Raw genomic sequence first — 13313 nt, forward strand, 5'->3', positions numbered from 1 at the left:
TTCATATTTGAGATTAATGCCTAACTATATAGATGTAAACATGATCAGAATTACTATCTCAATTTTCACAGGTATATTTATAATCACTTCTCTGCTACCCACAAAATCAGTTCATCCAAGCCAGCAGCTTGAACTTTGTGATGGAACTAGGGTGTAAAAATGTTGGTGCACCTCACCATTTAAGGTTGTAAATAACCAGACCAGTCACGATATAGTAAGAGAAGGATTTTAGGTTTCTTTGGCGAAACAAAGGCAGGTATAAAAAGTTACAAAGATTTTAGGTTTTCATTCACAAAAAAAAAAAAAAACCCAATAACAGCCATTCACATTTTACACTATACATGTTATAATATAAATACAGGAACGTATTGTGTGCATTGTAATAAAAGAGAAAAATTAAAACCTAACAGGTCAACACAGTGTCGTTCTGTGCTCCGGAACCCCTAAAGGTGGATTACACTTAGTGATGCAACCAAGGAACCTTATTTAAAGACACGGAGGATGATGGCAGCTACTGGTGTTCCTTCCAAGCCAAAGGAGGGTTTGCGAAAAAAAATCCATGTTGGGTCTGCTCGGTTTGCATTTTACTTGTTGTCTACTCTTCCCAAGGCGGATTTAACTGAAATCAGGGAATGGCTCTTAGATGCCTTCTTTCCACTACAGGCTTTTCTTTAGACATTAAATTAAGTGGATAATGATTCAAATTCATCTTCAGCAGTCACTTTATTCAAATAAAGGGCAGAAAACACAGTGGGAAGAAGCAGGGAGAAATGTCAACAGGTATGCTCCACCTAACAAGAAGAAATGCCCACACTCTCTCTGTAGCTCCTTGCTTAGAAGGGGCAAACTCCATTGGCCGTAAGCTATACATTTTTCACTCTTTTCCATAATAAACACTGGATGCATTCTACTCATCACATTATTTAATCAGGGACAAAATACCTAGATTATATGGCCCCAAACTGTGTGAGGGAAGCATAAAGGTTAACACTGAAAAATAACTAGCACACTAAGGTCAATTTTCAGGTTTGGGGGAAAATAACGTCCAAATAAATTAAATCAGTATGGCTTACTTCATTTATTTATGTATGCTTCACAGCTGCAGCATTCATACATGAACATTCAAAACTTTATAAAAGATTAAAATGGTTATATATACAAAATTTCTTTCTTTGAACGTGTGTTGTTGTTTTAACAATCCCCCCTCCCCCCCCCGAACCCTTAGGTCTGTATCCATTTGAAATGTGTTGATCCGTAACCTTGCAAGTTAGTGTTATGAAAGCCATTAAAAAGGAGACCTGGTTGAGTTAATAATTAGCACTTTGACCCCTAAAAAATGCGCCTGGTCCTAGAAAAGTCCTCCATTCAGGCCTTTCTTGTAAGTGAAGAAAAAGGAATGCAGCAAAGAGGAGTTCCACGGGGCAGTCCCTAGTTCCGTCGGGATCCTGTTAGCTGGGCCTTGGCATCACACAGAAGCAAACTGCACTCCGGGGTGACATGGTGCAGTGACCTATAAGACCTTGTGTTTGATCACTGTCTAGGAAAAGCCGTCCTCAGTCTTGCTGACAAAGAGCAAATGAAACCATTTCCAGCCTAAACAAACTACAAAAAGCAGCCGAACCAATGATTAAAGACCTCTGAGGCTCCATAATCATCATTAAATATGCCCAAACTCAGTGTGACTTTTTTATTTTATATACAGGATTAAAATCAACATTAAATCATCTTATTTACATTGCCATTGGTGCTGAAATTGAGCTTTTTAAATAGTACGGTATGCTGGTATACATTATAAAATGGTCTGCACTGGAGGCAGAGAGAAAACTAAAGAAATTAGATAGGCTGGAAACGGTTACTTTCTGCCCTCACTTTCTTTCATGTTGTTAGCTTTCTTTTTGAATGCCAATACTTTCATTTAAAATGTTTTGGGAGCGCAGCAGCCCCAACCGACTGGACAGTGGTCCAAAAATCCAAACCAACTGGTAATACTTCTCGAGGTGATAGGAAAGGCACAGGAAGTTAGGACTTTGGCTGAAAAGATGAAAACACATGTTCGCCATTTTAGGGATCAGCGCCTGGACTCCTGCCACCTCCGGCTCCAACGGTGATCATGTTTTGATGTATTTACTGAATTGTCCTTTGCTGATGAGGAATTTTTAAAGTATTTCTTAGAGTAAGTCCTTTGGTATGCAGATGCTACATGGAAGGAAAGAAAGAAAGAAAGAAAACACAACAATATTACTTGCTCCATACCCTAAACTATCAATACCATAGCCGTAAAATGAGGGTGTCTAGTGGTTGTTATAGCACGGTTGTCCATTCTTTCTAAAGGACCACTTACGGTTCATGCAGGTAATTTTAGGCATAGCCCATCTTCCGTTTCCTAGGCAACGGATAGTTGGAAGGTGGCGCTGAATGAAACCATCTTTGCAGTGATATCTAATCAGGGAGTTGATTTCATAACGAGGTTTCATCTTTCCAAAGGTCTTGGCATTTTCTACAACAGGGGGCTGGCCGCAAGCAACTGAAGAAAAGTAAATTGGGTTATTGTCACATAATCTAAATATTTCTATTAGTATGAATCTTTTTTTTTTCTCTTTCCTTATTTACGGTACCCAATCAAGCACTTTCAGCAAAGGCAGTTATTTAGAATTGAAGAACTGAAGTTTTTCAAGAGAAAAGCTAAATACTGAGGCTCTGGGCCTAGTCTGAATCCCAGAATATATCATCTTCAATTGTGTTTTAGTAGAGAACCACTAGACCAAATGTTTATATTCATCTGTCCATCTGGAAGGGCTACTTCACTGAAAAATTCCAAATTAGAAAGCACCTGTCTCATGCCAACATGTGGCTTGGTGGCATTGTTGCTCTCAATCAGCATCTTCAAGTTTTTATTTATTATCCACCTTCGGTTGTAAAACTAATGGGTTTGTGAGGTTAAGGTTAAAAACTTCCAATTCTATAATTCATTTAACAATTGATTCTGTGGTATGTTGACAAGTTAAAAGTTGTAATTGTCAATGTACAGATTTCTTCCAAAGCTATTTATGGCTGAGGAGGACTTATAATACAGCTAAAATAATTCAATGAGTATGATATTGGGAAGGACAGGCACATAGACCGGAAATAGATCCACACATATATGCTTGATACATGACAGAAGCAACATGGCAGAGCAGTGGAGAAAAGGTAGTTTCTTCATTTGGACATTGGGTATTCACATGGATAAAAATGAACTCGGTTCCCGACCTCAGGGAATACTTGGGAAATCAATTCTAGGTGGTTTAAATATAAAAATATAAAAGGCAACAACTTTAAAACATTTAGAAAACAGCATAGAATATCTTTCTGACTTTAGGGTAGGTAAGATTTCTTAAGACACAGAAAGTTTTGAACCATAAAAAAAAAAAATGCAACAAAATGAAGAATTCTTTTGAACAATAAATACCACAAGGTAAGAGTAAAAACAGTCTACAAACTGGGAGAAGATATTTGCAACATAATAAATTGTCAAGGGATTACTAAACAAGATATAAAAAGGACTCCTATAAATCAATTTTTAAAAATAAGGAACAGACATGAACAGAATCTTTACAAAAGAGCTATTGATGAATACCATATAAATATATGAAATTATATTCAGGGCAAAGTATCCATGTAAATACAAATTCAATCACAAGAGATAACATTTTATACCCACCAGATTGGCAAAAATCTCAAAGTCCAATAATATCAAATGTTAAAGAAGATATGGGGTAACAGGACCTCTCACGTATTCCTGGTGAAAGTGCAAATTGGTACAACTAGTTTGGAAAATAATTTGAATTTTGCAGTAAATCTGATGACTCGTAAATCCTATGATTCAGCAATGTCACTCCTGGAAAAATACCCTCTGGAAACTCACAGAGGCCTAACCTGGAACAAATTCAAGAATGTTTATAGACATGTTGTCTATAATAGCAAAAACACTCAATATAACCCAAATGTCTACTGAGATGAGAACTGGTAAATAAAATGTTGTATAGTTAGTTATACATAAAATACTATAAGCAGCAACATGAAGAAATACAACTAAATGTATCAACATGGATAAATCTCACAAACAATGCTGAACAAAAAAAAGCGAGTCAGTATGATTCATACAGTAAAAAAATCATACAGTATGATTCCACTTGAAGTTCAAAAATGTGCAAAACTAAACAATTTGTCGTTTACAAATACAAGCACATGTGATAATACTAAAGAGAAAAGTAAGAGAATGAAGTCACTTCTATGGTTGGTATTGGGAAGCCAACAGATGGGATTGTAAGGAGTCTGCAGAAGGCTTCAAAGATGCGTGCATAGTATGCACTGAGGGGTTCTCTAAAAAACAAAAACAAAAACAAAAAACAAAAAAAATACAAAAAAAAAACCCAAAAAGACTCATCTTTGAGAGTGATGTTTCCAAGAACAACTAGCATCTATTTAAGGACAAGACACTACTGAGAGAGTCCTTGAACATGGAGGGGAAGCTAAAGCACTTCCCTGTAGCACAGAGACTAAGACAGACTCCATAAGTAGGATAAGACAATGGCTAACCACTGACCACTCTGCTCCTCTACCAGGACTGCAGTGTCATGAAAAGAGGTCTTCTCTGAGCCTCAGGTTCTTCCAGTTGGAAAAAAAATGCCAGGAAGAAAACCAGCCTCCCCTAGCATTGTGGGATGCTTTGTGGGAGCCCTACTCTGCTCTTGTACCACAGGTATTACAGGGGAATCTTTGGGGCTCAGCCACAAGAATCTGACTGTGACTCTGAAGAGGGCCAGGGGCCTGCGACAACCAGCACATGAATCTCCGCAGGCAAATTCATACCTTCAGTGTCTAAGTAGTAATCCCAGCTGGCAAGTTTGCTTATGTGCAGAGCCACGTCAGAGGTCCACTCTGACCAGGGAACCTGGCAAGGTACGTATCTGACTGATTCAGATCCTCACATGAAGAGATTTGCCAGTCCTGCAACCTGGTTTGCTCACACCCAGGCAAGGTGCTGAGTCACAGCCCCACTTGCTATAGAGAGTGTCTTCCAGCCCCTCAGACCCGAAAAACCAGTGACAACTCCAAATAACCCAATTAAAAAATGGGCAAAGGGCCTGAATAGACATTTCTCCAATGAAGATATACAAAAGGCCAAGAGGTACATGAAAAAGATATTCAATATCAGTAGTCATTAGGGAAATGCAAATTAAAATCACAATGATGTATCACTCATGCCTGTTGGAAAGGCCATCATTAAAAAAAGGTAAGAGATAATACATACTACTGAGGATGTGGAGAAAACGGAACCATTGTAGGATTCTGAATTGGTACAGCTACTAGAAAAGTAGTGGGGAAGCTTGAGGGATCCTCAAAAAATTAATATAGAACTGCCACATATCCAGTAATTCTGCTTCTGGGAATATATCCAAAGGTAACAAAAACACTAATTCAAAAAGATATCTGCACCCCCCCCCGTTCATTGCAGTATTATTTACAATGGCCAAGATATGGAAACAACCGATTGTCCATCAATGAATGAATAGATAAAGAAGTTGTGGTATATATACATACATCTAATGGAATAATATTCCATTTTTCAGCCATAAAAACGAGAAAATCCCACAATTTGAGACAAAAAAGCAACGGAGGAGGATGGGGGTAGAGGAAAATGTTCCAGGCATTCATTGCATGGAGGCCAGGAATGCTGCAATGCACAGGACAGCCCCCACAGTGATGCATTATCTGGTCCAAAATATTAACAGTGCTGCTGTTAAAAAATCCCGCTTTAGGAAAAAAATAATACGGGACATAGAAGATTGCTAGGATCACAAGGGGAAAGGCATGAATGACTCCAGGGAACATTTGGAGACTTAAGAAGGCAAACATGACATTCAGAGAAAGACAAACAGTTCATTAAAGACTTCTTACACTAGAAACAGGGAAAAGAGCAAATACCTGATTTGCTATTTTCACGAGTCCCATGGCAGAAGTGCTGGAGTAATGCACAGAGCCAGGGGAGCTGCTCAGACAGGAAGGAGGGTCAGAGTAAATTCTATGTTAGCTAAGACAAGAGCAGAGAGAGTGACATGGCTGACAGCTGAGTTTCATCTGAGCTCTGTGGATCTCAGTGTTTTCTTTCTTCTGATAGAATTTCTTAGTATTGGGGTTTAAGTCATTCCTAAAATATCTGCAGAGTGTGTATTTTTAGTTTATTACTTTCCTATCCAAGACAAATAAATCCAGTGGATTTTATATTTTGCATTTGTACTCTTACTTGATGAAAAATTCTGGGTCTAGAGGCTAAATTTTCATGTTCTAACACCATTATCAATTGTTAAAGGTTAAAAATTTTTTATGGAATTCCTGTTTTTTTAAAGGAGGAAATCTATACATGTGCCTTGGACATATGAACATATTGGTCATAATGAACACTTTCTAAAATCAGTGTTCTTAATGGTATCTGTTTAATGTTAGCTAAGCAATTCTCATTATGGAGCTTACATCACAAATGTTTTTATTTTAGCGTATGATCAGGGTATTCAACAATAGAGTAATGCTGTTTTTGTTCTATTGGTTATAAACACAGAATGAGCTCCTACCGAAGTGATTACAAACTTCAAATGCCTACAAAACGAGGGAAGGTCCCCAGTGAGGGAGGGCAGTGGTTTTCAGCTCCAGAACTTCAAACTACTAATAAGTTCTAACATGGACCAAATGGTACCAGTTCTTATTTTTCTACCAAAGTAAAATCTCCAGATTATTTCATGATCTAACCTGATTTTTAGATGTTGACAACTAGTTATTTATTTTTTTAAGGCTCTTGTCAAAATACACAGGTGGATACCCTTGGGCTGGCACTTTGTTTTTCTTAAAGTACTGCCAGGTAGTTGGTTTTGTTTTGTTTTGTTTTTTTCAATATAAATATGACATCGCTATCTTAAGCATCTGAAATCTAAGGTAAAGACACTACTGAAAATGAAATTTTCAAACGTATTGGAGGAGTGAAATATTCCAGAGGCAGCAAGAGATGCCATATATGACATCCAGTTTGTGTCCTGAGGTTTATTCTTCTTGAATTCGCCTGCTAATTGAAATGCAGATTATACATTATTAATTAATCATTACCTGTTCCTTTCTTGCAGGTATAGGTGAGATGATAATTGCAGGGAACATCATTCCACTGGCCATTCTCATGCCAAATGATTACAACACAATCTTCTCCAGCAGAAAAGAAGCTGTCTGGCTGATTGGGCCTCCAGTTCTCATATTGCTATAAAAATGGAGGAAGAACAGAATTAACTACTTGATAGTCGAAAAGTAGCAAACAGTAAGAGCGACAGAGCCATTACACTGCAATGGAATTAGAATGACTCAACAATTTTTTATTGAACTATCTAACTGAAATTATTTTGATGGTAAAGAAAAAGACTTTTGCATTCTTGAGTGGAAAATACACGTTTCTCCTCAGCAAATATGTATTTTTTTTCCCTTTGGCAATGAGATACATCTGAGGAATTTTCTTCTAGTTATCCTACATTTCTAAATATATAATCAATGCTTGATGTAAGAAATTGGATCATGTTTCTATTATTAAATGTAACAACATTAAGGGACGTGGAAATAGAGAAAAGAATCCGTAATCTTGTCACTCCATCATGTTTTCTCCCAGCCTTTAAGGGCATATGTAATTTTATGATAGTTATAATGACAGTGTAATAAAATTTGTATTCCTTCTTTTACATATTTACCACTATAAAGCACCTTTTCTTGCCTTATTTAATGTGATATTTTTAACCTAAATTCATTTATTTGGTTAAAAAAATTGAGACATTTGGTATATATATTTTTTATACTTACACAATATACATGTATCCATCATTTCATATTCAACCTTCCTGAGTAATTTTGTTTTACTTTTTTTATTAAAATCTTTACTTATTTATTTCTTTTTATTTACTTTGAAAGAGAGAGAGAGAGAGGCAGAGATAGAATCCCAAGCAGTCTCCACACTAACAGCGAGGAGTCCAACGCAGGCCTCAATCCTACAAACCACTAGATTATGACTTGAGCTGAAATGAAGAGTCAGAAGCTTAACCCATAGAGCTACCTACATGCCCCCCGAATAATTCTGCTTTAGATGTGATTCTTATGCATACCACACAGTTAAGTTTTGCTTTACAATATAAATCTGGATGTTGTTTTCTCTCAATAGAAACTGACCACATTTAAGCATATTGGTACAAAGGATAAGCTGTTAAAAATAAATCTTACTAGGGGCACCGGGGTGGCTCAGTCAGTTAAGCGTCCATGGATGTGAGCTCTGCACTGGCCTCTACCTCACATTCAGTGTCTCTCCCTGCCTCTTCCCCTCGTGTGCTCTCTCTTACTCTTAAAAATAAGTAAATAAACTTAAAAAATACTAAAAAGAAATTTTATATATATATATGTACATATATAATCTTACTATAAAAATGTTTGCTTTTCTTTGATGTTTTTCTATTGGTTATCTTTTTTTATTTAAAAACATTTTTAAATGTTTATTTTTTTAAGAGACAGAGAGACACAGAGCACGAGTAGGAGAGGGACAGAGAGAGAGAGAGAGAGAGAGAGAGAGAATCTGATGCAGGCTCCAGGCTCTGAGCTGTCAGCCCAGAGCCCAACACGAGGCTACAACTCAAGAACCATGAGATCTTTGACCTAAGCTGAAGTCAGATGCTTAACCAACTGAGCCACTCAGGCACCCCTCTATTGGTTATCTTTATAACTGTATCTTTAGATGGTATCTAAAGATTCAACAGTCTGAGCAATGAACCAGAACCAGAAATATCTTTGGCTTTCCATCAGAGTAATACTGACAGGTGTATTCAGCACCCATATTGGATGAAGCCCTCTCCTAGGTACTTGCTATGCATTACCTCTTATAAGAATACAGTAAGAATAGGAGAAACGTGGACCTCTGAGATGTTAAGCACTCAGGGCTCTTTGGTTTACATTCAATTTCTTGTGATCTTAAAATTTCTTGTCTCCATAACCAATAATGGTATGAAAAACACAGTCCCTATGCCTGTTCAAAAATTATAAACTTTGGACTATAAATAAGAGCAATTTCCTAGCCTTGGGTCTCCTGGTAACTAGAATGTGATATGGGACAAGTTTGTTCAGTGTCAACTTTAGAATCATTTTTTTAAAAAAAATTGTAAATGTTTTATTTATTTCTGAGGGGGAGAGAGAGAGAGAGAGAGAGAGAGACAATGTGAGCAGGAGAGGGTCAGAGAGAGAGGGAGACACAGATTCTGAAACAGGCTTCAGGCTCTGAGCTGTCAGCACAGAGCCCAACGTGGGGTCGAACCCACGAACTGTGAGATCATGACTTGAGCTGAAGTCGGCGCTTAACCGACTGAGCCACCCAGGTGCCCCATAGACTCACTTTTTCAATATGCTTTGCCTGCCTTCATGTTGTCTATCATATCTAACGCTGCCAAGTCTGGTAGAGCCAAACTTCCTTTACTTGGGAAAAGGACAGATTCAGATTTATGTGCAATGGCTGATATGACTATCTTTCCTGGCCCTACAGATCTATGTCTTTCCTTGAATTAAATTTAAAATAAGTCTGTGGCTTGAAACAATGAATTAAGGCATTTTACTGGGAAAGATAGAGAAGAAAGAGTTCTATGTCAGAGTAAAGCAGTAGTTTCCAACTCAGAGCATGACAAAACAACAACGACAACAATGAAAGAATAGCACCGTGGCGATATCTTTTAAAATATATAATAAGTGTAGTAGACAATGTCTAATTTTTCTTCTCAGGAAAACAAATGGCTTTTAAAACTTTCAAGTACGGTAAAAACCTTGATCTTTGATAAAATCATTTGTGAGGAGATCTAAAGTTTGCAAGCCTCCAGATCAAGAGACCTACTTTTCCTTCCGTCTCTTTTCCTAGCTTTGCTTTAAAAGCCTCCTCAATCATGCCAAAAGTGAAGATAGGAGATTAGGAGATCCCTGCCATGTAAAAGAGTCTTTGAAAAGTAATAAAATTGCAAAGAACCCAGGGAAACTTAATAAAGGTGTGGTTTGTGTTTGTTTGTTTTTGCCAAAACACAGAATGAAGGGTGCTTTTTTTTTCTGATGGAGACCCAGAAATTATACGGATTGAAATCCAACTCTAGTTGCCTCAACAGTACCACTGAGTTACTGCCTGGATGGCCTTGGGAAGGACCCTTTGACTGGCAGGTCTCCCTCCAACCAGGAACTGACATTTGCCCTAAAAGGGGTTGCTATTTCTCTCTTTTCCTTTTCTTTGCTTATTTCCCTTCCCTTATCATCCATCACCATCCACCCATGAAGCCTTTTGTTGTTTTTGCTTTTGTTACTCTTCTTAAATAGATAATAAACAAGGAGACAGGAAACAGAACGACAAAGTAGATATAAAAGTCACGTTTAGCCTGTTGCTGATGTGTAACTAACTTGTCTTTAACAGATCTATTACAGTCGGATCAAAATAAAAATTATTAAATTAAATTAAATTAATATACAAAGGAATAGGAATTCCTTGAAATGAACATGGATCTGTATTGGATACTTTCTGTAGCCAAAGTTCGAGAGTTCCTCAAATACTTATGGATTTTGGAGCTCAATCATTTCTAGGTTACTTTCTTTTACTTTTAAAAAATGTTTATTTTTGAGGAAAAGGGAGAGAGTGTGTGTGAGCTGGAGCAGGGGCAGACAGAGAGGGAGACACAGAATCTGAAGCAGGCTTGAGGCTCTGAGCTGTCTGCACAGAGCCCAACACAGGGCTCCAACTCACGGGCCGGGAGATCATGACCGAAGTTGGACACTTAACCAACTGAGTCACCCAGGCACCCCACTAGGTTACTTTCTAGCTAACACCTTGCAGGAAACATGTAAAAGTCCTCAAAGGTGGAAAACTTTCCCACACATCAATCAGATATGCAAACTGTGTAATGTTCTCCACATCCTTGTCCCTAGTCACACTCCCAGGTCTTTATAACAACAATCAAATTCTCATGTCCTATATAATTTATCTATTGTATTTTTCCCCTCCTTAATAGAATATAAACTCACCGAAGACAGGAACTTGGGGTTCTTTTGTTTACTACTGTACCCTCAGTGCCAGGAATTATGTCTGGCACACACTGACATTCTAAATAATTTGATATTTAGAAATAATGATCAACAGAGTGTATTGCATTCTATGCTATCCACATCTATTTCTAAATGTTTCATTCTTTTTGAAAGAAAGAGACAGTGGCAGGAGCAGAGAGATTGAGGGACAGAGGATCCAAAGCAGGCTCCAGGCTAACAGCAGCAAGCCCCACGTGGAGCTCGAATTCAGGAGCCATGAGTTCATGACCCTGAGCCAAAGTCAGATGCTCAACTGACTGAGCTACCCAGGTACCGCCACATCAACTTCTAATCAAAGATGTTGTTTGCTGCTAACAAAAGCTAGGCGAGACAGGCAATAAACATTCTGGATAACAGTTGGTGATATATATCAAGAACCTCAAAAAGTTCTTACACTTAGATCCTGTAATTCTTCTAAAATTTTATCTTAAAACAATAATCAGGTGTTATATGGAAACCAACTTCACAATAAACTCTTAAAAATAATAATCAGAGATGTGAACAATAGTTTATCTAAAATATTAATTAAACTAGCAGTATATGGGCAAAAATCTATAGAATGAATATATATGTATATATTCAATAAATTATGCTATGGGTATGGCCATACAAGTGATACATTATGTAAGCATTAAATATCTTGTCTGTGAAGAATATACAGGGAGATGGAAAATACTAAAAGAAGTGTTAAGTTAAAACTAAAAAGTAAAATATAAGAAATATGCAATTATCCAAATTTTACACATACTCTCAGATACAGTGGTGTGTGTGCACATGTATGTGTGAAAGGCCAAAAGGAAATGCTATAAATGTTATAAAGTTTATATCTAAGTTATATGAGGCAGAGGTAATATTCTATTCTATATATTCTTAGATATTTTCCACTTCCCTAGAGAGAAATTTTTTCTAATTTTTTAATCAGTAAAAATGAACATCATAAGATGATCTATGCAGCTATCAGAAAGTACTTCTAAATTTCTTTGCTAAACTCTTGGTGATCTGACCTCAACAAATAACACTTCCAGTTACTAGTTCCTTGCCTGCCATGTATTTTGCAGCTGACATTTCCTCCTGATCTGAACAATGACTGTGTCATTTTCACACTGAAATGAGATTCAGATTCCATGCCACTAAAGTGATTCTCAGGGCTTAAGCTGCCCAGACTCAGACCTCTGGTAAAAGATTTAATTGTTTTTGGTGGGAATTACATTTGGCTTGAAACAGTGATTGAAAACCCGCGTTCTGTGTTGTTGCTTGGCAGAACTGTGGCTTAATGGTCCAGGACCAAATTTTGGGTCTGTGGTTTTTACAAGAATGTCGGATACCCACAGGCATGTCACACTATTACCTCATATCTGATAGCTCCATTGTGCAGATTTATTTTGGCTAAGATGTTTTGATTTTGCTCCATGTTACTGCCAAACTAACTTTAGCAAAGGAAACTCCAGTTTTCTGAATAACTTTCTTTGTTTCCGCCTGAATTCTTTACAGCTTTATTTTTAATATCACTTGCAGGGGAAAGGGTATAAAAAATAAATCATTGACTTCAGGTTTAATAATGTATTTTTTTCACTGAAGTTAAATGTTAGAAAGAGATCTCGCCTCAGGAAATCTATTCTGAGTTCTAAGAATGTAATAGAGCCTCTCTCATATGGACAATGTCTTATACATACAGAAGTGTAGATTCTTGGAGTGGGCAGAGAGAAAAATGCCCCACTCCCATCTAGATGTTTTCCTCCTCATTTGGAATTACAAGCAAACATCCTGGGTGATCTACCCTAGATCAACCCTCTTCTAGGGTTGCAAAGGCAAACCAAGAAATATTCCAAAAAGCCAGCATAGTTTCTGGAGAATTAACTTCAACACCATTGACAAAAATAAATGCTGATCAGACCTCTACACATCTATCTGTGTCTCAGAGACTCATGTTCTCCAACCCAAACCCCAAACTCTGGTTGTCTCCCCCAGAGACCAGAATTACATCAGGGCTATGCTTGAAAAGAGAACTCTAAATTACTTTGCATTTTCATTGTTTCTTGATGGCAAAGAAAATTATGACATACAACTCAGATGGTTGATGTAGAGGAAAGAGAGCTCAGATATAAAATTTTCTATGTGTTCTATATCATACTTGTACTTTATTTAGAGATAATTATTTT

At 37.3% G+C, this 13313-nt stretch overlaps 1 protein-coding gene across 2 annotated transcripts in view; it reads right to left on the reverse strand.

The window, feature by feature from the left end:
* Positions 1-215: 215 nt before the first annotated feature.
* VCAN (versican) overlaps positions 216-13313 on the reverse strand; it is a 108818-nt gene continuing 95720 nt past the window's right edge. For both annotated transcript variants that reach the window (XM_077759848.1, XM_077759847.1), the window contains 3 exons: positions 7138-7282; positions 2342-2524; positions 216-2196 (listed from right to left, as the gene is read on the reverse strand). In XM_077759848.1, the coding sequence (XP_077615974.1) occupies positions 2069-2196; positions 2342-2524; positions 7138-7282 (456 nt within the window). In that variant the 3' untranslated portion in view covers positions 216-2068. The remainder of the gene's footprint in view (positions 2197-2341; positions 2525-7137; positions 7283-13313) is intronic.

The sequence above is a fragment of the Crocuta crocuta genome, unplaced genomic scaffold (genome assembly GCF_008692635.1).
Source record: "Crocuta crocuta isolate KB4526 unplaced genomic scaffold, BGI_CrCroc_1.0 scaffold162, whole genome shotgun sequence".
Taxonomy (NCBI): domain Eukaryota; kingdom Metazoa; phylum Chordata; class Mammalia; order Carnivora; family Hyaenidae; genus Crocuta; species Crocuta crocuta.